This window comes from Carassius gibelio, chromosome B6, assembly GCF_023724105.1.
Source record: "Carassius gibelio isolate Cgi1373 ecotype wild population from Czech Republic chromosome B6, carGib1.2-hapl.c, whole genome shotgun sequence".
In the NCBI taxonomy this organism is placed as follows: Eukaryota; Metazoa; Chordata; class Actinopteri; order Cypriniformes; family Cyprinidae; genus Carassius; species Carassius gibelio.
In genome coordinates, this window is record NC_068401.1 from 24,768,440 (window position 1) to 24,796,366 (window position 27,927).

General features: G+C 35.5%; 1 protein-coding gene and 1 long non-coding RNA gene across 3 annotated transcripts; both read left to right on the top strand.

The window, feature by feature from the left end:
- Positions 1–2,482: 2,482 nt before the first annotated feature.
- Positions 2,483–4,594, top strand: LOC127959145 (uncharacterized). Its single transcript, XR_008154206.1, has 3 exons — positions 2,483–3,692; positions 3,750–3,851; positions 4,246–4,594. It is a non-coding gene; the product is annotated as an uncharacterized LOC127959145 (long non-coding RNA).
- A 312-nt stretch (positions 4,595–4,906) lies between these two features.
- Positions 4,907–27,269, top strand: LOC127959140 (ral guanine nucleotide dissociation stimulator-like 1). 2 transcript variants are annotated; one of them, XM_052558141.1, is made up of 23 exons: positions 4,907–5,135; positions 5,284–5,440; positions 6,685–6,788; positions 6,945–7,029; positions 8,225–9,438; positions 10,003–10,124; positions 11,118–11,315; positions 16,248–16,537; positions 19,260–19,304; positions 19,554–19,727; positions 19,821–19,971; positions 20,053–20,301; positions 20,763–20,866; positions 20,986–21,070; positions 21,725–21,802; positions 22,661–22,747; positions 22,926–22,958; positions 23,063–23,184; positions 23,361–23,456; positions 23,546–23,681; positions 24,917–25,180; positions 25,340–25,454; positions 25,924–27,269. In XM_052558141.1, exons 7-23 carry the CDS (start codon positions 11,145–11,147, stop codon positions 26,070–26,072), a joined length of 2,349 nt encoding a protein of 782 aa, XP_052414101.1. In that variant the 5' UTR covers positions 4,907–5,135; positions 5,284–5,440; positions 6,685–6,788; positions 6,945–7,029; positions 8,225–9,438; positions 10,003–10,124; positions 11,118–11,144; the 3' UTR covers positions 26,073–27,269. The 2 variants fall into 2 exon arrangements, with proteins under 2 accessions (XP_052414101.1, XP_052414102.1); XM_052558142.1 differs by lacking the exons at positions 4,907–5,135; positions 5,284–5,440; positions 6,685–6,788; ... (2 more) ...; positions 10,003–10,124; positions 11,118–11,315 and adding an exon at positions 13,325–13,658.
- Positions 27,270–27,927: the final 658 nt, after the last annotated feature.

Here is a 27,927-nt window from a genome sequence, read left to right on the forward strand (position 1 = left end):
GTGAGTGCTGCAGACAATAGCAGAGGCTAGAGCCCCTTCAACGAGGCATTTATACACTGCCTGGAAAGTGGAAAGTATTTGCTAACTGGTGTGTTGACAAAAATGAGGACCCCAGGAGTTGCGATATCTCCATTATTCTGACCTTCCTACAGGAACGTCTGGATGCTGGCAGTACCCTAACTACAGTGAAAGTCTACGTGGCCGCTATCGCCGGATTTCGTGACTTGCTAGACGGCCATTCAGTGGGGAGGCAGCCCCTGATAACGAGCTTTCTTTGGGGAGCTAGGCAGCTTAATCCACCCCGCCTTCGTCAGATGCCGGTCTGGGACCTGTCGTTAGTGCTTAGTGCGCTGTCCGACTGACATTTTGAACCAGCCGAGTTTAGCGACCTTAAAGTGCTCTCATTTAAGACGGCGCTACTGCTCGCGCTAGCTTACGGGAAACGAGTGGGAGACTTGCATGCCCTGTCAGTGAACAGCGCGTGTATGCAGTTTGGACCGGACGATTGTATGGTCAAACTTTTACCCAAACGCTGCTATTCACCAAAAAAAAAAAAAGTCAAACGGGGTGCACGCCCACTCCACAAGGAGTTTGGCGTCGTCATGGGGTTGTGCGAAAGGCATGTCTATTCAGGACATTTGTTTCGCAGCGGGCTGGTCGTCTCGCAACACGTTTTCGAGATTCTATAATTTGGACATTCCCTCGTTCGCATCACATGTGCTGTCAGTGCAGGAGGAGGGGGTTGAGCAGTCATTGGACTAGGCTATGGTGGGCACGCCTTGCCTGGTGCGTGCACTAGCCATGGTTTCGACCAGGTCATATAGACATCGTCAGTTATTTTAGTAATAGCTGCGGTTGAGGTATTCATTCACTATCTAATGTGGTCCCTTTATTATGCCCGCATTATAAGCCGGCAGTGTATTCCCAAGCACCAACATATTGCTGCATTTTCCCCATATCACACCAGTGTTGCTTATCTGAGTGTACTGGATTATGATGGGGTCAGAGCTGATTTGGCTCTGTGCCAAGAGGTGTTTCAACCAGGTCCGGTACCCGACCTAGAGCTAATGCGCTGTAAGAACTAGTGCTTATGCTCTTCTGTGGCTCGATGCGAGCTAGGCCGGACAGTATTTCCCACACGGCGGGGGTTTTATTGTTCCCCATACGTAATGTCGAGAGACCGACTCGATAAGGGAACATCTCCGGTTACACACGTAACCTTAGTTCCCTGAGAGGAGGGAACGAGACATTACGTTACCTTCCGTGTGGAAAACCTTCCAGCCTCATAACTCTCGTTCAGTCAAAGATTCTGAGGTTTGATGGCTGTAAGCCAATCAGGTGAGGGCGAGGGCGCCATTGGCTATTTGCAAGCAAAAGAGTTATTCAATCAGACTTCATAATTTCGAGGAAATGGATTTCCCCCATACGTAATGTCTCGTTCCCTCCTCTCAGGGAACTAAGGTTACGTGAGTAACCGGAGACGTTAGCCATGCTATCGTAGGAAAAGAAATCCATCTTAACACCAATGTAATAATTGTTCATAAAAATGCCCACCACGTCTGTCTCAGAAGACATCGAGCTCCCTACCCATGATGAAATCTCGAAGCTCCAAAGAAAAATTCATCTTCTGAGTAAGTTTTTATTGTGGATTTCACCATTTGAGCTGAAGCAGTTTAGTTGCGGAAGTAACTTTAATGGACTAACGTTAAGTTAATGTTTCCATTGTTTTATTATTATTTTCATAATTTATTATTCGTTCTCGAGGATTCAAGCTGTCAACTTGGAGTAACTGAATAAGTGAAGACTTCAGATGCAAGTGCCGTATGAAATTTTCTTCTAAAATGTAACATTCTTTTTCTTTTTTATTAGGCTCCTATGTTTAGGTTCAGTAATTTTACTGTAATGGCAATGTATAGTTCCTTTTCTATGCAATTAAAGTGAAATAACAACATAAATTTAGGAGGCTGGTAGAAAATGCTAATTTTAGAAGAAAATTTCACACGGCACAGAGAGGCTTTTGCACCTGAACTCTTCAAGTGGTTTTGTAACGGTTTAATACATTTGTATACATTTTAAATGAAAAAAAGTGCTCAATAAAATTGTTGGCAGAAATTTTATGTTGCATGACATTACACTCAACTTTACATTTTGCTCGATGAATGGTTGTTTTTAACCCCCATTGTCCACTAGATGGAGATTACTTGATAGCGCACATCGAAAACTCGCAGTCTGCCAAGAACATAGAAACTATCCTGCAGCTGAGACTTGAGAATGCAAAACTGCACAAGAAACAGCTTGAGGTTGTAAAACACATAAGTAATATTAAAATTAAGCCATCATTTAAAGTATAGGTTGAACATATGTATTGATGCATCTATTGGTCATGGTGTCCAGGGATATGAACAAGTTATCAAGGAAGTTTTTCAAAGACATGGGATGGAGAATTAATCTTTCAGGAACATGCCTGTAAAGGTGAGGTTTTTCTGGAAGGAATAGTTCACCCAAAAAATTAAAATGTATGCTATCCAAGGTTGTTTCTTCATCACTACAGAAATTTAGCAGTAGATCACTTGTTTACCAATGGATCCTCTGCAGTGAATGGGTGCCGTCAGAATGAGAGTCCAAACAGCTGATTAAAACATCCACAAGTAATCAATTTGATTCTAGTCTGCAGTAAAAAGCGGTGTGTTTGTGATAAATCCATCGAGACATTTTTAAACTGCTTCTTCTGGCTAAAATATGAGTCCTCTATTTATAATATTGCGTTCTCCAGTAAAAAAAAAAAATGTCTCGTCTTAATCAAGAGAGAAATATTCAAAGATCAGGCACCATTTAAAAGAAAGAAAAGAAAAGAAAAAAACATTCCAAAGCAGGTGTTGGCAGATGTTGATGTGATTATGGATTTTGGCCAGACGTGACAGTTAAAATTGAAAATACCTTAATGATAAATTTGTTTCTTAAAGTACACAGCTTCTTATTTCATTAGGTGTCAGTTGATGGACTGGAGTCATGTGGATTACTTGTGAATTTGGACTTTCATTCTGATGGCACCCATTCCCTGCAGAGGATCCACTGGTGAGCAAGTAATGTACTGTAATGCTACATTTCTCCAAATCTAGCGAAACAAACTCATCTACATCTTGGATTGCCTGAAAGTAAGTAATTTTAAGCACATTTTCATTTTTGGTTTAGACATTTCTTTACAGAAATCAATGTGTGGGTGATTCAATAAGTACTTTTTAATATCAAATTACAGATATGTGGAATATTTATGAAACAATAACTGAATGTTTTGGACAGTTCATTTCTTACTACAAATAAAAAGTTAAATAAAAAATAAAATATAAACATTGAATGTTTTGTACAGTGTATCTATTCCAGTTCTTTACTACAAAAAAAAGGAAATAAATAAATGAAAAAAAAAAATGTTTGGCAAGAGCCCGTTAAATAGCTCATAGTTACATAATCACCTGCATATAATTTGTGGTCCAGAAAGTTGTTTTAGAATCACTATTGGCAGAGATCTGTGTTGTGCAGGCAGCTCAGACGGTGCTGGAGAAGTAAAGAAGCAGAATGCTATGAAACACACCACTCAGACACAGAGGCAGCATTTAGAGGACTTGAAGCTCCTCATATTGAAGCGACAGAACAGTAGTCCTTTGCCTGACACACAGAAAGGAGAGGAGGAAAAGGTAAAAAAAAAAGAAAGAAAAAGTTTTCTATATTATTACTATGTACCTGTTGTATAGAAACTGCGAATTCTTGAAAACAGTTTGGAGAAATCACAGCTGAAATACCATGAAGCAGTGCACATAACGTGAGGATACCGCAAGCTGAAGGAGCACCTACAGGTATCAGAGCAGCCAAAGAGCCAGCACAATAAACCCACAATGTTGTGTATAAAGCATGATACATAATAAATGCAGCCTTGGTAAGCAAGCAAGACTTTCAAAAACATGAAAACATCTTAACAATCCCATTGACGTTTCTAATTATACTCTGTTCTGTTTCTTCAGGAAGAGAGTCTCACATTTCAAGCTCAGCTGGATAAGATGGAGACAGAGGTCTACTGGCAGACACAAGTGCTCAGAGACCTCCAGGTCATGAACAACAACGTTCTCCTCTTCAAGGCTGCAGCCAAGGTAAAGACAAATATTTAAGAAATAATAAAGCATACGTGTTAGTATGCCAAAGTAAAGGTCATCCAAATATGATGCTGATAGTAATATATGTGTGTGTTTTCAGGCTGAGCTGCAGCTTCAGGAGGAGCAGGTGTACAGAGAGTGCAGAGAAAGAGAGAAGATCCTCTCCCGCTACAAAAAGCAGGCGGAGGAGAGGATGAAGAGAAGAGTGAGCATCATCTGCTGCAATTATATCTACAGCAACTATAAGACAGCTAGCAATGCAATACTCTAATTGCATAAAATGTGTTACACTCAATGCACTTCATGTTGCTAAGCTCACAAGCCAAATATTGGCTAAAATAGGCTTTTTAATACTTATATCTCTTTTTCAATATTTATTGTTGCCTCTGTTTGGCCAAAAGTAAGTATCTTAGATCGTTTTTGTCAAGTTTAACCATTTGTCTATCTTCTATTCCCCTTCCATCTGACACATCCAGCCTCAGTGGGCGTCCATGAACCCTGATGAGCTGAGCAATGAGTATATGAGTATAAATATCAGGAATGCACTAAATTACCTCTAAATAAAACTGAGGTGTTCTTCCTCCTTAAATATGACCTCCATATTCTCACTATATCATACTCTGTGAGCCATAACACATCAACAAACTTATTTTGTCTAAAGCTTTAATAAACTTCTATTTTGTAATTATTATTATTTTATATGACAGACTTTAAAGGATTTAACCCATAGAGAGTACTCTTTTTTGTTGTTTGAAATGTATATAGATTATTTATGTTAAAGTAAGAAGTTGTGTTGAGCAATGTTTATTCATGATTTCTCTTATAATAAGAAATAGTGGACAGGTTTATCTCTCAGGGAGAGACACAGGAACATTTGGAGAAGATGAAGGCATAAAATGAGAGATTGCTGCTTGATCTGAAGGAAGAGATGGATATGTCACAGACTCAGTATCAGGATGTAAAATACTCACGAGAAACTGAATTCTCAAGGTGAGAGCAGAGCAGACTGCAGTATCACTTGACGCGCTCTCTTATTGTGACTGAATGCTCTGGTCTAACCATTACGTTTTCTCAATGGCATGATATAATAACTTTAATGTCATCAGATAGCTCTCTAATTGTCTTTCTGATTGTTCAGTGTCTGACATATGCTGCAGGACTTTGAGCATGACCTGCAGCAGGAGCAGCAGCACCGTGATGCAGCTCAAGAAGGCCTGGAGAGACTCACACATACACTAAACACTGTCAAAGCAGGAGTGCAGCAGCTCAGTGACAGACTACAGCCCATACCCCTGGTACTAATCAAACAAGTTAAACATGCTCCACAAAACATGCCTTTTCGTCACCTGGTTAATGATGTGTTTTTAGTAGAAGGTCTCTAAGAGTTTTTCAACTTTTTTCAAACTTGATTTTTTCCCCTGAGCTCTATTTATAATGTTAGTCAAGGTTTCTTACAACAGAAACAGTTTCAGTTATTTGTAATTTATTTGACCTTTTCCACCCTATCTGACTCTTAAATACAGACTTAGCGAAAGTACATTCTAGGACTAAGGTTATGATTGACTAACCTATTTGCTTGTCAGATGCAGATGCAGTTTGATGCATGTATTTTAATTCTGGTACAGGACTTCTAAAAGTTACAGTATGTTTAATAGTACATAATACTGGTATGTACACTATCGTTAAAATGGTTTAGGTCGTAAGATTTTTCAAATGTTTTTGAAGGTCTCTTAGGCCCACAACGGCAGCATTTTTAGATGAAAAACACAGTATAACAATATTTTTTGATATATACATTATATATATATATATATATATATGTGTGTGTGTGTGTGTGTGTGTGTGTGTGTGTGTGTGTGTGTGTGTGTGTGTGTGTGTGTGTGTGTGTGTGTGTGTGTGTGTGATTTAAAATAACCACTTTCTATATTAATATATTTAAATATGTGATTTATTCCTGTTATGCAAAGCTGAATTTTCAGCAGCCATTACTTTAGTCTTCAGTGTCACAAGCTCCTATAAAGTGTTCCTGTGGCTTAGTGGTATAGCATTGTGTTAGCAGTGCAAATGGCTGTGGGTTCAATTCCCAGGGAGGACACATACTGATAAAAAAAGAAATAATGCATAGCCTTATATGTCCTGTAAGTTGCTTTGGGTAAAAGTGTCTGATAAATTTAAATGTAGAAATCCTTCTAATATGTTGATTTGGTGCTCAAAACACGTTTCTTATTATCAGTGTTAAAACAGTTGAGCATAACATTTATTATTTGATGAATAGAAAATTGAAAGCACCGCATTTTTGTGTTTGTATATAATATTTTTGTCAGTAGTAAAAATAGTAACAGTATTACAATTATTAATTTATTTTAAAACTAAATCTGAAATCTTCCCTCAAAATTGTAAACTGTAAAGCATTAGAATTATTCATTAAAAGTGACCTTAGATGTTTTCTCTGTGGCTTGTAATTAAGGAAAGGTTTTTATATGTAACTGAGTTTTATATATATACACACAAAGTATTTTACATGTTTTTTTTTTGGCAGATGATTTTTTTGGCTAAAGGAGGAACTACAGGGAAGTGATCTGGCAACCATCTTGAAGGAGTTGAAGGAAGAAGAGGGGAGGAACACAAACTAGTCATGTTGGTGTAATTATATTTTGGCTTGTTGAAGATGTGTCACTGGTGAAACATAATAATTATGTTACTTTAATAGTTTTATTTACTATATGAATGTGTGGCATATTTTATTTTTTGCAACCTATAAAATAACCCTAACTGTTGTTTTTTTATGCTCCTCTGCAGTTCCATGCCAGAATAGCAGGGAAACTACCACAGTACAACACTCGCGTTCAGCCGCCTGACACCCAGAAACAGGACTTTTTTGATGGTGAGACACTACCTCAATATTTCCATGATCTCATTTTAACCACATAAGGGGAAAAAAAATGTTTTGGTAAATCGTAATGAAATAAAAAGTCATAAATATGACATAAAACAAATCTAAATTATGAAATAATAAGTTATAATTATGAGCTAAAAAGATAAAAAATTGCTCATTAAAATTTGAAATTAAGAAGATAAATTGTTGAAAATATTATGTTGATTTTTGTCATAGAGGACTTTATCTCATAATTTCAATGTTTAAGCTAAGATATTTATCTCATAATTTTGGCTTGTCATAATTTATACTTTTTGACATACTTATAACTTTACGCAATTGTAACTTTTTTTCATAATTCCGACTTTATTTGTCATAATTGTGATTTTTTTAATTTTGTAGTTTCAACCAATTTTTTTATCTCATAATTTTGTCTTTTTTATATGATTTAAAAAATTAGGATTTACCAAAAAATATGGAATGGATTTCAATACATCTAATATGATTCTGAATGAAAATCTTTTATTTATTTCTTTTTTTATGGGTGAAGTCGCAAATATCAGGATTATATCTTAATATTATGTATTAAAAAAAACATAAGAAAAAAATAGTTTTTTATTATTATTATTAATCATTAAAAAAATACTTTTAAAAATATTTAAGATCACATGTATTCAAAGAGTAAGGAAAATTTGTTCGTTTTTAGTTGTTGGTTGCACCGCTTGACACCACATAAATTTAAACTTTTTGTTCAAAATTGTATAAAAAGTTTTTAAAACCTATGATTATGAAACTAACATGGATACAAAGATTACATACCTCTACAAACGTAACATACTATTTAAGTTTTAAGCTTGTTTCAGTCCTGTTTCTCGATCTTAGACACTCTTAGATCACTGGTTTGTGAACTTGGAAAGTTCTTGAGCAAGCATGGCCATGTGTTTTGCTCAGCTTCACAGTTCAAAAGCTCCCTCTTATCAAGATGATCACCTGTGCTCTCTTGATCTAGTACTTTCTTCTGTCTGTACACTCCAGTGTTGGTGGATTTGTTAAGATGTAAGGAGTCAGATCACCTTCTCGTGTGATTGTGTGTACACTAAGGCTGCTGTTCAGCCATGTGTTTAGAAACAATAACAGAACTAATAGGTTCAGCAGAGGAAGGCAACACACATCTTACACACCTGCATGTATTTTCTGTCAACAGATGAGGAGGACAGCGGCGTGGATGACGGTGATGTCACCAACCGTGTCACACTGAAGCAGCAGTCGCAGTCAATCATCGACGCAAACACCAGGAGGACGACTCACATCAAAAAGAGGAAAAGCCAACTCTGATCTGATCCAGTCAAAGGAAGAGAGACCAACTTTAGAAAATACCTAGATTTTATAAACAATTTGACAATCCTAAAGCATTGTACTTAACTCCTTATGCTTAAATATTATGTTTTCATAACAAAATATTCAGAGGATTCATCCTTTATTGCCATAACATTTTCCCTCATTTTAAAACCAAAACCCTTATGTGAATTGCTTCATAACAACACATGATCACAGACCTACTTCACGAATGGGATTCTAATCATTAATATTCTTATTGCATGTTATGCAGAATGACATTCCCTTGTACAGGTTCACTTTTCTACACCATTTACCCTTCCTGACCTTGTTATATAAGACTCTGAAGGCACTGAAGCAGATAAAAGTGTAAACGGCTGATCTGTACACCAGAGTGTGAGAGAGAGGGTGTGTGTGTGTGTGTGTTTCATAAGGCACAGCTGAAATGAACACTGAAATATGCACTAAGAGATAATATAGTTACTTATAACCTATGGTCCTTTCTGTACATGCCATCGGTTTATAATCTACATTGTGTTTCTATTTCTGGTTTATCAACATTAATGAATCACAACTGTAAATTACAGATATTTATTAACAACTGAAATCACGGCTGATAAATAAGTTTTATTTCTAATTTGGCTGTAAGTCAGTTGGTTTTCTGTTCTCTTTGTTAAATCACACAAACAGGGCATAGATATTAAAAACCATTCCAACAAAGAAAGTGTAAAAGTCAATAAGAAATATCTCAGAGCCAATACCATGGCTCTGATTCAGTATATGAATACATTGTTTTGGAACTGTCTGAATCATTAACTTAATGAGCAACTCTGACATTTTCTCTGCTATTTCATAACATCTCACCTTTTCAGTCTGGCAACCGAGCGAGGTTCACGTACATGCGCAACAACCGCACGATTTTACTTCGTATGAGCGCCAAAGTTTTAACGTTTCTTTGCCAAATTTAAACACAGAAGTGAGTTTTGCTAATAGGACGCGCTCGTGTTCGAAAATAAGTTAAAAGGAGGAGGCGGTAATGGATTGGAAATCTGAAAAAGGAGGCCTGTGTCTTTGTTTACCACGGTGAGGTCTGCGTTTGTTTGACATTGAACGCTGTTTAATGGGTTTCAGGGTTTCTGCTATCACTCGGGAAAATATTTGATGGTCATAAGACAATGTTTTGGCAATTATTATCGAGTGTGGTTCAGAGAAATTCTTAAAAGTTTTAATAGAAACAACCAAAATCTTTGTTGTGATATTAGTACCCTTAGTAGAGCACATGTAGTCACGTTCTCTTTTGGAGTAATCACCCGTCTTTTACTTCCCTTGTGTTTTTGGTATTTAACTTATTAATCGTTTTATGTGGTTCACATTGTGCACTTTTACCAGTTTATTCACTGTTCCTGCAGACAAACACACAAGAACAATGAGCTGTACTGTTACTGCTAATTATATCCAACAGAAGTGTACTGAGTGGAATAAACTGAACTGACAACCCATTAGTTTGGGAAACAATCAGATTATTGTGTGAGTTTGTGCTTGTTTGTCAGCATAGAGAGAATCAGATGGATGGACGAGAAATGCAGGGTTACTAGAGTTTAGATGCTCCATATGTATAAGACATAAGAGTCTAGTGTTCTGAAGCAGATCATGAAGGATCATTATGGAAGGTCATGGCATCCCATCTCCTGGTTTTAGCAGAATTCAAACATGGAGTTTTAGGAGCTGATCCACTACGAACAAACACTGGATAAGGAGCATCATCCACAGTGAGTAGCTCATTCTGTTTCACAGGAGTTAATGCTGCTTTATAAAGTCTCTCAAATTCCAAACAATAAATTCAGTTTTTTTAAATGGAAAAATAAATACATATTTAAATATTAACAATATCCAATATTATATGATGATATCGTTTATATAAATAAAATATATTAGGACAGTTACTTTACAGTTATATGGTGCATTTATCTACGCAATGCCATTAGCCTACTATAAATTATCAAATAAAATAAAACTTCTTAATACTAAAAAACTTTGAAACCTTAAGACCTGACATACGAGATTAGATACATAAGACCTTTGCAATGTTATTTCCTCATTCTTGATCCCTATTGTACTTTAGTTTATAGTTAAATGAAACAATAAAATAAAAAACTTTATATTTTGTCTATAGTTGAACTTGCCAGGGTAACCTTTCTTATGTTTTATTTAAATTGATGTACTAAAATAACCAAAACTAAAATAATAAAAACCAAATAGACCTACATATAAAAATAAAATACGGTACTAAAAATTCACAACAAAGTAATAAAAACGTAAAAAAATGTAATGGAAAATAATAAATGTAAGATTTAAAATAGTATCACAGTGATATAGAATAACACTGCTGGATGCACCTTAAAGTTTAAAATATTCTTTGATATGTATCTGCTGATCTTGGAGAAATAAAATTAAATTAAAAATAAAAAACTTTTTGGTACAGTCTCTCCTATGGAGTCGACATCCTAGATTTATTACAGGTAATTTTACTGAATTACTTAATTTTACAAATGTAAAAAAAATAAGTTAATTTGTAAAAATTTCAAACAATGTTACATCATAAAATAAATAAGACATATGTTTGTGTATGTATCGATTTATTTGTTAGTTATTTAACTATTAGTTAGGTAATTTGGTTATTAAAGTAGAAGCTCCACACTTCTGTTACTGAATGCTTGTTGAAGCCAAATAACATTCCCGACATGTATCTGCTGCTCTCGGAGGAAGTTGGTGTATAATTCAGGTGGAGGATGAGGTCCTCTCTGGTGGTGTCTGGTGGAGAGAAGGGTCTGCGAGCGCGATTTGAACGAATGAGGAATCTGCTGTGCCAGACTGGGCATCATGTCGATGTGCAGATGGACGAGGAGCCCGGCATTTGGCTCAGGAGCTTCCATCTGCTGGACCTTGAGGAACACAGTGAGGTCAGTGCTGAAGATGATCTGCTGACAATTATATTTGCATTTATTCATTTAGAATGCTCTTTAATGCAAAGCTGTATAAAGTGTAAGGATCCAGAGCTAGCTAAAATTGAGCTTGGACAGAACAACAGTGAAGCAGCAAAGAGTATATCTATCCCTTCTAAACCTCTGATGTATATTTGTTGATTGCAATAAGTAAATTCATGCATCCACTTTTGTCAAATTTACACTACCGGTCAAACTTTTTTTTCTTTTTTTATTGATACCTTTTTTAAGCAAAGAGACATTAAATTGTTCAAAAGTGACTGTGAAGCATTTATAATGTTACAAAGGATAATTTTGAAGAAATGTATCACTGTTTCCACAAAAAATATTTAGCAGCACAACTGTTTTCAACATTGATAATAATAAGAAATGTTTCTTGAGCAAATAAAAATATAAGAAATATCTCTGAAAGATCATGTGACACTGAAGTCTAGAGTAATGGCTGCTGAAAATTTCACTTCAAAATTACATTTATAATAAATGTACATATAAAACAGTTATTTTAAATTGTAATAATATTTCTCAATATTACTGTTTTACTCTATTTTGATCCAAATTATTAATTCAATTGTTACTGACCCCCCCAAAAATCTGAGCATTAGTGTATGTTTTCATAAATAAAACTAAAAGGAAAATGTGGTTTAGGTGTCACATTACATATAAAAATTGCTTACATTTTTAAAATGTATCTATTACTAGCAAGAATGTTATTAATTTTGTCAATAATTAAAAATATTTTAACATTGCTAGCATTTACATTTTTCAAGCTATTCTACCTAGCATTAAGCATTAATTTGTTGCACCAGTGAATTTCATGTTGAAATTATGTATTTAAATTTAATTTCTTGATTTAAAATGAAGTAAAAGTGTGTGTTTTTTTTTGGAGTTTGTGAATGCACACACTTCAGCATGTGACCTCGGTCTTAGTAATGAGTGGTTTTGTTAGTGGATATGCTTTAATAGTTTTATCGTGATGATTGTGGTCTCTCAGTAAGAGCTCAGTAGTGTGCGTCACATATTGTAATGTTGTAGTGTCTCAGTGAGCGTGGGGTGGCCTGCTTGGATGCCATTGCACATTCACAGATCTACGTCAGAAAGAACAGAAAGACATTAATGAACTATACCCAGAAACCAACAAACTGCTCATTGTATCATTCAGAGTGTGTGTGTATGGGCTTTGTAAAAAGGCATTTCATACAATTTTCAGCATTATTCATTTAAGGATCTGCATGGTGGCATCTGAGTCATTTGTACTTTTCCTGGATAAAATGGGCTGCAGTTTTATTTGCCAGTGGATCAGTACAATGTGATTTAAACCTTGACATAAATAATGAAAGATCATGATGTAAATTTAAGAAAGAAATATTTAAGATTCAGCATTAATCTGCCACAATAGGTACTAATAAAAAAAAAAAAGATATGGGAATACATTTGGACAAACAGTCCAACTTGCTAAACTGATAATATAAAAATTGTGTTGCTTGCTAAATGAAAGTATTTCACTTAGTCTTAGATGTTTGAACTGCTTTATTACTTTGAATGAGTTGTTTAGAAAATTAGATGCAACTTTAATTGTGTATACCTTTAGTTTAATGTGTAGTCTTGTATTTTGTACCAGAAACTCCCAGAATTACATGGCAAAATAAGGTATTTCAATCATAATCTTAATTTTCAATTAAAAATGAAGTAATGTTGAATTCCATACTTCCACACTTCACATTATGACTCCTACTATGCCTAAGGTTTAGATTATGAATATTAATTCAGCAATGCGAAGTCGCTTGGTAAACTTCCAGAGGCGTTCCACGCAACGAATTAATATTAATAAACCATCCTTGACCATAGTACGATGAGGCGCCGCACTTTCTAATTAATATTAATGAGCGCGCCCCATACGTCACACTAGACGTCATAGTAGAGGTAAAAGACCAACCCACTGCAGTTTAAAGCGCTCGACAGGTGCGCTGTGTGCTACATAGAAAGCTTCAACACAGACGGAGTCATAAAGATAATTATTTTCAGCGCTTTCACGGATTTCATTTTCCTTTAGACCTCTATAAATTTATGACAATAAAGGTAGTACTGTATGAAATGTACAGTATGTTGACTTTATCGTAACTAGAGTTCTTAATTAAATCGGACTACGCAAAGTTATTTCCAGCAGCTCTCTAGACATGACTAAAAAGGCTGACTGAGAAATAAAGTTTACAACGTTTTCTTCTGCGCTAATGGAAAGTCTAAACTATTATTACACCGCTTGATCAGACAGCTGAAAACATGAGAAAATGGGAGTTCACCATGGTAAGTTGCTTGTTTAATTAAGATATTTCAATAAAGGGCATTAATTCTGTTTAATATTATTTTACAGGGTAGAATGACTAAAGAAAAAGTGACTTTGCAAACGTGATTTGTTGTAACTTTTACAGTGTGTCGCGAGGAGCACAGTGTTATTGTCTCTTCATTTGAATGGCAGAGAAAATGCAGTATTACCGGTCCTTTCTTTTACGGACATCCCAGTACTGTCACAAAACCTCAGTGGGTTTACAATTAGTCGTGATATTGGCTTTATGGACGCGTTTAATCAGCTGTTGACCAGGTGTTAGATGTAATGCGTGCTGAGGGGAGGGTGTGGTGCACTTCACTTTTCCCTGATGTTGTGTTTGTTCTAGACCCACCTGTAGATTGAAGATATATACAGTGTCCTGTTTCACTGCTGACCTGTGATACTTTCAGCTTTCCCTCCCCTAATCATCCCCTGTGTTTTGTTCCATGGCACAGGTTTAGAGGAGACAAGGGGCTTTGGCTTGGAAAGCTCTCTGTTTTGCTTGACTGGAGTTTCTGGGAAGAATGCACTTGTGATTTTCACAGCAGTTGATTTGTTAGAGGAATAGACTGCCATTGGTTTACTGAGAAGCACAACCTTTATATATGTTTTGTGATATTAATTGAGCTTTTGGCACAGAGCAGTGATTTTTGGGGGCTTCGAACAAAACAGGGCACAGCAGTGATTGGCTTTTACATATTTTACATGTCACATGTATTCGATACAGCAGCGTATTTTCTGGTGTTGCTATACTAAAAGGTCCTGCTGCAAATAAGGGAAATTATCTGAATGAATAAATAAAATACATTTATGTGATGGAGACATGATGGTTGAAGGTTGCCATAGTTCTTATCACACATTATTAAATTATTTACAATAATTGATAACAGTTTCCTAAGTGTCACAATTAAGGTTTAATTTTTAATATTCACCTCATCCATTTGTCAGGACATATTATAAGTTATTTTTTTATATAAAAATGAAACAATGTATTTTTCTTAGTTTTGTTCAAAAGTTTAGGATCAGTACGTTTTTATGTTCCAAAAAAGTATTTTGTACTTGAGGATCAAGAATACAGTCATATTCTGAAATAACTTAAAACAGCTGTATCAAATGCTGTATATTATGACGGAGCGCAGGAAGATGTTTTAGGTTGGGGGTGTTGTATATGCTGGGGGAGGGAACAATCGATGCTAATTACACTAAGTGCAAATAGCTAGATTCTGTTTATATGTTAAAACGGGAGGATATGCTAATTACCTATTGCTAATAGTGACAATTATCTGCACCTCAGCATTGTAATACATTATAAAACAGTATTCAATAACAACTTATAGAGTGAAAATTTCAATTTTAAATTCAAATTATTAAATGGATGCCACCTTATTGGGACAAAATCCCTCCCTACACCTACCCTAACCCTAGCTGATACTTTATTTTCAACGTTTTGATTATTTCATTTTTATTAAAAAATAAATACTTTTCTGATGTGATTTGAAATTTGAAAAGGGAGAAAATAAGTTTGCCCAAAAGGTTCGAACATTGGTCGATCGAGTCAAAAGGAGCATGTCAATTTATAACAATTTGCTTGATGTTTTGAAGTCATGTTTTAAGAATAGGCGATTTTATAGCTAAAAGTCTAATAAAAAAATCTAATAAATGTGGTGTTAAATAATTCTAGTTGAATTCTATGATAGATTTCGGTGTGGAATTTTTTTAACTAATGGCATATAAATCGTTGGACACCTGGTGTCTCAAGAATCTGTGACAGATGACACCATTACGCTAATATGTCCTCAAGCCAGTTGTTATGAGCTCATCTAGTATTGGTCACATCTGAAATAGTCAACAACAACAACAACAACCGTGTTGTGCCTGGAAGAGAAAACACTGGACTTAATTTACTCCAGTGTGTTACACAGTCTGCCTTTGTTTAAAATCATCAGGGGTTTTTTATTCGCCCACAGCTGTTATTCATTATGGGATATGTTATTTGCTATGCAAATAATCATGGCTTCGTTTACCACCAAAGAGGATTTTTGTAAAGAAAGAACTGAGTATTTTTGGTGATTTGCCACCATCAAACACATTAAATGATTTCTCTTCATTCCTTAAAATGAAAATGCCCTTCTTGTGTGGCCATCAATTACCAGGGTGTTGTTATTTTTAATACTGTAAAAATGTTTGGTGTATTTGCTTATATATCAACAGCTCTATATGAATTTGTTGTAAAAAGAAAAAGCGTCTACTAAGAAAGAAAATGGAATATACAATGTATTGTCTTCTCAGCCTAGTGAAGATAAAATGTATTCACTCCTCCTGACTAGTAATTTGGATAGCAATTTGCCTGTATTTTCCAAAGAGCTCCTGATTTGTATATTTCTTCCTGGACAGGCGAAATTTTAGGTCAGTATCTAGCACCTTTTTGTGTTCAGGACTTTATTTATCAGGACTGCAAAATAGAGTATTTTTGATGACACTGTGTTTGTTTAATAGCGTTGCAGTAGGCATCATATCAAGCTTAATGAAAGGTTGAAGGTGTATAGTGTGATGATCTGTTTGTGCAGGACCCGGTGCAGGAGTGGGGAGAGGAGGTGGAAGACGGGGCCATTTATGGCATCACTCTTCACCGAGAACCCATCCAGCCCCCACCTGATGCCCCCGAGAACTCTTCTGCCTTCAGCTTCATGCAGTACCGCACACAGAAGGTCCGCAGGCTTAAAGCAGCCACTCTGGAGCGTCTTGTTACAGAATTGGTGAACCCGGAGTGCCCTGACCCAGACTACATGCAAATCTTCCTCTCCACCTACAGAGCCTTTACCTGCACAAATGCTCTCATAGAACTCCTGTTTCAAAGGTGAGCATAAATGCTAATTTAAAGAGTATAATTGCTGTCTCAGAGGGTTATAGGGACATTAAACTAACATTTACATTACTTTTCAAAAGTTTTGTGCCAGTATGACTTTTTTTTTTTTTAAAGAAACTAATATTTGTATTCAGCAAGGACACATAGAATTGATCAAAAGTGTCAGTAAAAACATTTATTAAGACAATGTTACAAAAGATTTCTAGCTAATAAATGCTGTTACTATGAAGGCTTTGTTCATCAGACAAACCTAAACATTAAGCTCCACATCAGCATATTACAATGATTCCTGAAGGATCATAAGACACTGTACCAATACTACGTTCGTAATCATCGGGAAGAAGGAGGCGGGAACCGGCGCACAATCAAACAATTTTAATATTCAAAAATAAATGCAAAACGGCGCACCAGCCCCTCACGGACGACTGGTGCGCATAAATAAAAAGCAAACACATAAAATAATGTCCCAGGCCTGGTCCTCTCTCGTCCTTCACTATAGTAGCTTTGGTGAACCTTACGCACATTTTCTTAATAATTTGACATATATATATATATGATATATATAGATATATATACGTATTGTCTACCCAAACAATAATTAGTTTTTTCATATGAAATTCAAAAAATGATGTTTAGCAGATTGTTTAAGCTTCTGTTTTCTGTACAGTAAAAGTGAACAGTAACTAGGGCTGTCATGCTCCAATAAGAACCATAAAAGTATTCCACATTTGTTCCATCAAATTCCATATAATTCTAGGAGGAATTAACAAAATTTTAGGTCCCATTTTGCTTTATATAAAAGTATGTAGCTTGTCATGTATTTATTGTGTGTTAGTTAGTTAGTTATAACTCATATGGGCTGTTTCCAAAACCTGAATGGATTTAATGTTTTCATAACTTTCCATCATACCTTCATCTGGTGATATATCACAAACCTGTGCCTTAACTGTTGGGAGAAGGAATAAAAATGTCACATTAGACATGACGTTTTGTGCATTGCAGGCCTGTCAGTTTCCTTTGGAGGTACAATTCAATTCAATTCAATTCAAGTTTATTTGTATAGCGCTTTTTACAAAATAAATCGTTACAAAGCAACTTTACAGAAAATTATGTTTCTACAATATTTAGTAGTAGCTAGTAGTTTGTGCACATTTGACAGGATTTTAGAAAAAATAAAAATAATAATACAAGACGGAGTCAGCTAGACGATGAACTATCAATATTATTAATTAAGTTATTATATGATTCAGTCACACATTTAGCAATAATTGTTAGTTCTGTTTGTTGATTCAAGGTAGCATCATCTGGGGTCCTCTGAGGGTCAGCATCATCTCTTCTTAGGTGTTCTGGATCCAGACTGGAGCTTGTTTAAATCCTAGTTACCACGGGATGTAAATCCCGTGGCGAAACATAGAAACAAAATACAGACATCATTAGCATAGCTGCTGATCCAACAAAGTAAAATTAGTTTAACCCGAGTTAATGAATAAAAATGCACCTTTGAACAGATGCAACTACACTCACAATTAAAAAAGATACATTATTCGAATGCTTGGCGAAAGAGATGTGTTTTTAATCTAGATTTAAACAGAGAGAGTGTGTCTGAACCCCGAACATTATCAGGAAGGCTATTCCAGAGTTTGGGAGCCAAATGTGAGAAAGCTCTACCTCCTTTAGTGGACTTTGCTATCCTAGGAACGACCAAAAGTCCAGCGTTTTGTGACCTTAGGGTGCGTGATGGGTTGTAACGTGGTAGAAGGCTAGTTAGGTACGCTGGAGCTAAACCATTTAGGGCCTTATAGGTAAGTAATGATAATTTGTAACTGATACGGAACTTAATAGGTAGCCAGTGCAGAGACTGTAAAATTGGGGTAATATGATCATATTTTCTTGACCTGGTAAGGACTCTAGCTGCTGCATTTTGGACTACCTGTAGCTTGTTTATTGACGAAGCAGGACAACCACCTAGAAGTGCATTACAATAGTCCAGTCTAGAGGTCATGAATGCATGAACTAGCTTTTCTGCATCAGAAACAGATAACATGTTTCGTAGCTTGGCAATGTTTCTAAGATGGAAGAATGCAGTTTTTGTAACATTGGAAATATGATTTTCAAAAGACAAATTGCTGTCTAATATAACACCCAGATTTCTGACTGTAGAGGAAGTAACAGTACATCCATAAAGTCATTGACTGACAGCCGTCCCTCATGTTTTATGTTTTATTTAACCTTTATTTAATAAGATGATCTCGTTGAGATTTAAAACCTCTTTTCAAGAGATACCTGGCCAAAATGTATTTATATATGAGGGAATTTACACGGCATACATTCTACAAAGCTCAGGGACTGTGAATCAAATGAAGGGGGAAGCCCAAATTTCTAAGTTCAGTATGAGGCAGAGTATTTCCCAGAGGCACCTGTGATTACTGTGGTATTGTGACATTACATTATCACACCATACAAATCAGTGACGCAGAGGAATTGAGGAGGGCAGCTCACATTGTAAAACAGGTTTCACTTGACTTGTCTCACGTCAGAGGTGCTTTTGTTGAACCATGAGAGTCCTTTGTGTTTTGTTGAAACATAAATAAAGGTAATAGACCTTGAAAGAGCACTTGTGACAGATTTGTGTCAGAAATTGTTTGTGTTCATAATCCTAAAGCTTCTTTTGGAAGAGTTTTAGGAATATTAACTTACTACTTTGTCTCTGTAGAGAGAACATGGTTACCAATCTGGACAACAGTGTCTGCGTTAGAAGGTGAGTTGAATCCACGTGTTTAAGAATGGTTGGATTGTTTGTTTATGACTTATCAGTTATTATATTCTGTGGTCAATTATAGTTCAATAATGAACCTTAAATTAAAACGGGTTGTCCAGCGCATTCATTATCTATTATTAGTGATGTTAAACTGATTACTCATCTTGTCTATTCATCTTGATTCTCAGAGCTTCGTTAATTAGTCTGAAAGAATGCTGACAAAGTTTGTGTGTGTGTGTGTTTGTGCAGTTCTCTGCCTCGTCTGATTCGGCTATGGTTAGACGAGTATCAAGAGGATTTTCGGGATTCTCCAGGTCACCAGGCTCTTCTTCTGCTCTGTATTCATCTGCGTCATCGCCTCTGTTTCAGACGTCTGGTTCATCAAGCTGATGCACTTCTAAAAAAAATTCAGACGGAAGGCAAGTCTTAAAAAAATAGCTAATTTAGATTTTATGTGCACACACACACACACACAAAAAATCAGTGCTAAATAACATCTTATGACTCAACAGAAAGGCTCGGAGATGCATCAGCAGAAACCAGCACAACTGCTGTAGAGAATCAGACAACTGAAGATGCCACAGACAGACTGGACACAGAAGAGACTGGGGATGTACTGGCCTTCCCCGCACGAGACATTGCTGAGCAGCTCACGCTATTAGATGCTGTATGTGTCAAGGTTTACATACTGAAGCTAGTTTTTATTTATTTAAGGCCTTTTATTCATCTACTTATGTTTCTTTATCAGGAGCTCTTTGTCAAAGTGGTTCCATTTCACTGCCTTGGCTGCATTTGGTCTCAAAGAGACAAGAAAGAGAATAGAAATATAGCGCCTACAGTCCGTGCCACCATTGCCCAGTTCAATGCCGTCACTAACTGCGTTATCACCTCTCTGCTGTGCCCTCTTTCCACATCCCCTCCTGGTTCCCCATCCTGCACTCGCAGCGGCCCTACACACAGGGCAAAGATTATTGAGAAGTGGATCTCTGTGGCTCAGGTGTGTATAAGACATGGAACATACTAGGCTAAGTAAGTGAATGCAAATTGGATTCTGAAATGTGTCAGATGCACTTGTGAAAACCTGCCCAATTGCTAACCAAAACTAGCCCAATCACGTTTCGAGGGGAAAAATTGCATTCTGGAGTATAAAATTTTTTTTTGTTGGCGGGGTTCCCCTGGTAAAATGAGCTTTTTAGGGGCTAAGTATCACGTTGTTGGGGTCGCTTCAACCAGCAGCGACAGTGAAGTTCTTATATATCTTACACTATATAATAGACATTAATGAGGAAACACTCTGCTCTGTAAGATTTCAAAACAACATTTTGCACACAGATTTGTTGATCTGTTGACATGTTTAAGTCTAACCACTTAATGATTTTTAATGATACGGACATTTAAAGATATCATATCAGTATTATTTAAAGCTGATTTGTTCTTTTTATTCTCATTTATGTTCAGGAGTGCTATCAGTTGAGAAACTTCTCCTCTCTAAGAGCCATCTTATCTGCTCTTCAGTCTAATGCTGTTTACCGGCTAAAGAAAACTTGGGCAGCAATCAGCAGGTAGTGTCTTCCGATCATTACATGAATAGTTGCTTAACCTGTAGTGCAATGTTAGGTGCGCATATTAAATTTGCACAACACATGTATTACATTTAAATGGATAAATGGTGTAATTTCAGGGAGAGTATGGCTGCCTTCGATCACCTCTGTGACACATTTCCTGATGAGAACTGTGTGCTGGTCAATCGAGATATTCTTGTAGAGGTAAGGTTTAACAAAGTAGCTTGTTTTAAACCTGTTGTCTGTTCTAATCTAAAATTGTTCACGTACACTTTTATTCAAATGTTTGAAGGTAATTTGGTAAATGTTATGAAATGGATTCTTTGATAACCAAAGTTGAAAAGAAAAGCATTTATCTGAAAGATTTTAACTTAAGAACATTATAAAAATTTTACGGTCATGTTTGATCAATTTAAAAATACACATTTCTAAAAAAAAAAATAATAATATTAATCTTCCATCAATATTTGGCCTACAGTGTGCAAACAGATCCCTCTAATGATTTAAGGTCACGTGTTAGAGCTGATAGCAGTGTTGAATCTCTGATAAGACAATGACATCATCTCATCCCATGGCTGCTTTTATGCCCTTTCTTTAAAGAGGCTACTAGGCAACATTCAATATTTTCCACACCGTTTTTCACTATAGTTCACATGCAAAGAGTAAATCAGTAGAGCTAAATGAAGATGACGTAAAAAAATGTAGAGGCATCTTGATGGCAAATAAACCATTATGGAGGCACAACATCACATAATGTTCTGCAGTGTCCAGTGTATAACAACAAAACATTCATTGTTGATCTCTGTGCTGGCTATCCCACTCCATTTGACTTCAATTCTTTTCATGTGATTGATTTAGGAAGGAAGCCAGGCAGCTGATGTTGACACTCACAGCGCTCCAAAGTCTCCCAGACTCAGTCCTACATCCGAGCACATGGTAAGCCCCTGCTGAAAGTAGTGCAATTGAATTATTTAAGGCCATTGGTATAAGCTGCTGTTAAAAATATTATACATCTGTTGTGTATGGGTAATAACTACTCTTTTTGGGAAGTATGCATCTGCACCAGCACATTTACTGGCTGCTCTAGTTTGACTCAAGTAATTTCATTTCCGATATGAACATTTTTTCAATGTGAATCTGCCAACTCATTATTTTAAAAACACCCAAAAGGGTATTACCATAATGCTAGCTGACACAGTATGACAATAGTATGCTTCACCAGCATGTTCCTCTAACTGAAATATTTATACTCTGCATAAATCACTCTCAGCTGTTGGGAAAAGATGTGTGTGCATAAAAGAGGAAGCATGTGGGCAGATTTGTTTAAGGAAAAAAAAAAATTTCTGAAGTTTGGCTCCTGTAAATGTTTTTTTTTTTTTTTTTTTTTTTTAATTAACACTTTTATTCAGTAAGAATGCATTAAATCTACTGAAAGTGATTCATTTGCTATTTGGTTTCAAATAAATGCTATTCTTTTGAGATTTCTGCAATTATAAGAAACAACATTGATAATAATACAAATAAGTTTGAACATTTTAATAATTTCTGATTTATCACATGACACTGAAGACTGGAGTAATGAAACTGAAAATTCTAATTCAACGTCACAGGAAGAAAAAAAAAAATGTTAAAACAGAAAATAGTTTTTTTTTTAATTGTAGTGACATTGCAAATATTACAGATTTTACAAAAATGTATCAAGTAAATGCAGCCTTGTTGAGCATAAGTGACAAAAACATTCAAGTATCTCGACTGTTACTGCATTTTTGCTTGACAAGTTTGTTTTTCTGGCAGACCCCCTCCAGCGGTGAGGTGCCTTACCTGGGTACTTATCTGACTGTTCTCACCATGTTGGACACCGCACTAAGTGATAATGTAGAGGTGAGAATTTATTCAGACATTAATTAATATATATATATATATATATATATATATATATATATATATATATATATATATATATATATATATATATATACACACACACAGTCTTTTTTTTCAGTTCCGACATGTTTTTTAAATATTTTTTTAATGAAAACGCTCTTCTTTGTGCTCACAGGGGGGTCTCATCAACTTTGAGAAGCGTAGAAAAGTAAGTACAATCATCCTGCATATTGTTTCAGTGAAGAGCTAGGTTTCATGACAATGCTAGTGTGTCACGAGTGCCGATGTTTCTCCATTCCTTTCTGTGTTCAGGAGTTTGAGATTCTGTCTCAGATCAAGCAGCTGCAGGCGTCATGTGCTCACTACAAACTCCAATCAAATCCTCACATCATTTCCTGGATCAACGGAGGCATACCCCTTTCTGATCAGAAGAGGTGAGGCATGTATATTCTGTTTGATCAGACGGTTATATTCTGTTTGATCAGTTTCCTGCTAAGAATGTTGTTTGAGATTAAATGACTTTGAATTCAAGGCAGTAATACTTTGGGTACCTCTGAAGATCAGCATCTCAGATATTCATTTATGTTTTTTTTTCTTTTTCTGTCATTAGCTATGAGTTGTCAAGAGATCTGGAGCCACCAGTTGACCCCTGTCCCAGCTCTCCCAACCCCTGGAGCCACCGGCTCATCACCAAGAAACTGACCTCGTGAGTGCTGTTTTGGCTCATTTTGTGGACCCAGACTATTCTAAAAGCATGTTTTTCTGTGATGCATATTTCTCTTCTGCTCCATGCAGATTGCTGTCTGGCAGTGAGAACTTCTCAAAGAAGACTTTTGCTGATCAGATCAGTGTATCATCCTCTGGCTCCAGTGGCTCAGAGATGGAGGATCTCAGCAGCCCCAACCTCTCACCACTTAGATACAAAGTACAGGTAACAGAACTGCTTTTGTTATTTATTACCTCATATACTCTATAGATGCTACTATATATATATATATGTGTGTGTATGTATGTATGTATGTATGTATGTGTGCGTGTGTGTAGTGTGTGTATATATAATTAATAATATAATAATAAATAGTAAATACTTATTGAAATTAATTATGATGTGCTGAATCCATCAGTAGAACATAATGACCTATATTTGCTAAAAGAGAATACATTATATAAAGCAAAAAAATGACCAAATGGGGCTTTAAAAGGTCAGTATATTTATGGCTTTATTTCCATGTTGTTGAACACCCTGTGTCCAGAGTCCAGTTTGAAATCCATTTGATTTTGTCCGTGTGTCTGCTGTAGATGTAGGAGCTGTCTGTTTTTATTCTTTTTTATTTATGTAAACTAGTGTTATTTTTACTAACACTGCTAAAATAGTTTTTAGTTATTGAAATAAAGCTGAAATAAATGAAGAATAAAACAAAAAAAATCATTTGTATGTTTTTGTAAAACAAAGCTGAAATAAAGCTAAATATTAATATTTAAAAATTAATTCAATAAATGAACTTTAATTAAAATGACAAACTTGTATTCAAATGAAGACTGAAAATGAACAAATAAAAGTTAATAAAGATATGAATAAATACCATAATAGTATATAAACAACACTGATGTACACATGCGTCAGACGGATGTCTTTAGCTGTTGTGTGACATCTTGACATCTTTCAGTGCATGCGGGTCAGGGGGTTTAATTATATTTAACTTTTTTATTGCATTATTGTAATTGAATGTACTGAATCAATAGGCCTAAATCTGATAGGTCTAATATTATCTAAAAACCTATTTGTACTATTCGTTTATACCAAGGCCTTTAGGCCTCCATTCAGGTGTTTGTAACTTTTTTTTTTTTGTTTCACTTTAACCTTGCATTCACAAAGTAGTTCAAGTTTGCACTATCAAGTTGACACAGAAAACAGTGTATTAGATCATACTGCCAGCCTGTGATGTTTAACATTCAACACATCATTAACCAAAGTATTTATCGCTTGCGATCTGTGTCGTTTAACACCTAAAAGAAATCTACTTAGGAAAGAACAAGCTATCTGGTACACCTCATCTGGTCCGTTTCCACCTAAATGAAATGTGAAAAGCCTGTGCTGTGCTCATCACAGACCTCTTACAGATTTGTTGGGGTAAACAGTCTTTCTCCGTTCCCTCACTCTCACAGTCTGTATCCTGTCAGGACATCTCAGTGGACACAGCCACCTCCTCTCTGACTCCGCCCAGCTCTTTTCGAAGATGCCTACAGGCGGATATGTCTGCCCTGAGCCCTGACAGCCCCTCCCCTACATCATCTTCATCTACATCATCTTCATCATCATCCTCTCCTTCTCTCAAGCATCTCATGTACAACAAGCAGGTCGCTGATTCTTGCATCGTCAGAGTCAGTGTGGAATTTGGCAACAATGGAAACGTTTATAAAAGTATTTTGGTAAGTTGGCTTTCATATTTGGTGATTTCTGCAGTGTCCATGCTTCTCTTTTCTTTTTTTTTTTCTTTCACATATTTCTAGTGGCAATAAGTCGGTGGCTTATGAAGTACGTAGTTGTCAACCCCAGTAACTCTAAAGTCTTGAAACCCTTTTTGTTAGATAACCAGTCAGGACAAGACAGCTCAGGTGATTCAGAGAGCTCTGGAGAAACACAACTTGGAGGAGATGAACTGCCAAGAATTTAGTCTCACACAAGTGCTCTCCAATGACAAAGGTGAGCTTCTTGATTTAATATTTGACACTGAAACGCAAAACGATTGAAGTAATTTAGTTTAATTTATATACTATCCAAGAATTCATTAATACATATATTACATTTTATTTTTGTCATTTTGCTATTATGTGTGTTTTGTTTATTCATTTTAAAAATATTTTGATTTAAATATATATTTTCAATTTCAGTCATTTTAATACTTCACTTTATTTCACTTAGTTGCAAAAAAATTCATGCATTTTTATTTCAATTTTTATATTAAGATTATATATTAATTCAGCCTTTTTTAAGTTACCTATATTTCTTTATTTATTTTATTTTTTTATGATAATAACACTCATTTTAGGTATTTAAGTGTAAGCACATTTTTTTATATGATCGTGAAATACATAAGTTCAGTGTGTCTAAGCTATTTTTTTTTTTTAAACGTATTTAGCACTCAATAAATCACTGTCATTTTTTATTTCAGAGTTGCTGATCCCAGACAAAGCCAACGTGTTCTATGCCATGTGCACCACTGCCAACTTTGACTTTGTGCTTCGCCAGCGTTACAAAAATCTCAGCAGAGCACCTGGCTCATCCTGGAGTCCTGGAGCAGTTTGGAGGTCCCGCAAGTAACAGAACCTCGATGACAACTCACAATATGGTGGCATCATACATGAAAAACTATAAAAGTGAAAAAAGACTATATAACCACATGGACGACTGTGATGTGTGTGTGACTACTGGATGTGACGCTTAGTTAAATTTAAAAACAGACTGAGCTCTAAAGCACCCTAGAGTCACAAGATATGACAACATCTCACTCAGTAATGTCTCACTGACAAATAGCAAGGAAACTGTAGCACAGCTGCCACAACAACAGTTCTGATTTAAAACTGCAGGAAGAAACAAGACCTTGACAAGTTGCAATAATTGGCCACATCTGCTTCCAGTTTCTTCAGAGGTTTTGCTTTGAAATGGGAGGTAACGCACACGATCCCTGAGTTTTATTGAGGAACATCTGGATGTAGGTAGATGAACACCAGTATGACCTACAAATGCAAGCGTTTATGTAGCTAATATTCAGCAATAGGTGAAAAGTGAAATTTATATTATATTTAGGTTGTTTTCTAAGTGACATAATAAAAATATTTATATAATATATTTTATTTAGTTTTAATATAATTTTAATAAAGATCGCGATATTTTAATGTTTGATGCATTTCAGTTTTAGAGTATTTAATTTAACTTTTATATGTGCTAATTCATCTCTTTTGTTTGTTCTGTGTTCTGTATAGTTCTGTTTCCTTTCAGCTCTTTCTTTTTAATATTTTAGCTATATTTATGTGCAATAATTTCGAACCTATAAGTTGTTTCTTTATGTTTTTAAGACTTTTGGCATCTGTGCCGCATCTTTGTTTGAATGAAGGATGCTTGAACTTCTTTATCACTTGTTTTTCTCAAGTTGAATATGTTAACTTGTTTTTCTGGTAGTGTCAAATGAAGTAACTCATCCATATTGGATATCTCGTGACTTTCTGAGCAAATGCAATTCAGAGAGCTGAAGAGCCCTGTGTATGTGTTTTGTGAAAGTTAAAGTAAGTTAGTTGCTGAAGGATGTGAAATGTAAGTGCTTGGTGTGTGTGAAATGGTTTGCTGCTAAATAGTGGTGCAGGTGTAGTGTTCCTTGGAAACTACAGCAAGTGTTTTTGCTAAATGGAAGAGGGCCTGAATCAGCATTAAAAGCACACTATTGCTGTTTGCACAGAAAGCCACAATTCCTGACTGAAACGTGTCTGTCTTTGTGTTATTAAAAAGTTAATTTGGCACTTATTGTTGTCTGTCTGTTTTCCATTTTTGGATTTAAAATACTCCACTTTTTTGTTTAAAATATGCTCCCAAAATATGCTTTTCAGACTCCATTTTAGAAGTTTTAGTTGCTATATTTATTTATTTTTTAACTATATGATTTTTAAATAGAAACATTTATCTTATATATCATTACACTGATTAAATGTAAAATGTATCTTAAATGTAAGTCTAAATAAACATTATGAATGGAAACATGTCAGTTTATAAAAATTATAAATAGAAAAATAAAATGTGATTTTGACAGAAGCAAAGAAGAGGGATTTATATATATATATATATATATATATATATATGTAAAGAAGCTGATATGGTCCGACTGATTATCTGATAAATGGGGATCTTCTATTCATTCTCATTACTAGTTCCTGTAATAACTGACAAGTAAAATTTTATATAGGCGAGCTATCAAAATGTTACCACTCTTTATTTCATAATAACTAAAATGTTTAATAAAGTGACTCATGTGATGTGTCAGCTCCTCTTATTTTTCTCATTTAAACCAAAGTTATTTGATATAACCTACAATTTATTGGCTTAAACATTTACAAAAGGCAAGAACTACACATTAAGCTTGATTTTGTGTCAGCTTTTAGTAATTCATATCAGAACTGCACGCACA

What these genes read in the sequence shown, in the direction of transcription:
- LOC127959140 (XM_052558141.1), top strand. Translation starts at nt 11,145, where the DNA reads ATGAGGTCCTCTCTGGTGGTGTCTGGTGGAGAGAAGGGTCTGCGAGCG. An exon ending in ACCTTGAGGAACACAGTGAG is followed by an intron (nt 11,316 to 16,247) that starts GTCAGTGCTGAA and finishes CTGTTTGTGCAG; the next exon opens with GACCCGGTGCAGGAGTGGGG. An exon ending in AACAGTGTCTGCGTTAGAAG is followed by an intron (nt 19,305 to 19,553) that starts GTGAGTTGAATC and finishes GTGTTTGTGCAG; the next exon opens with TTCTCTGCCTCGTCTGATTC.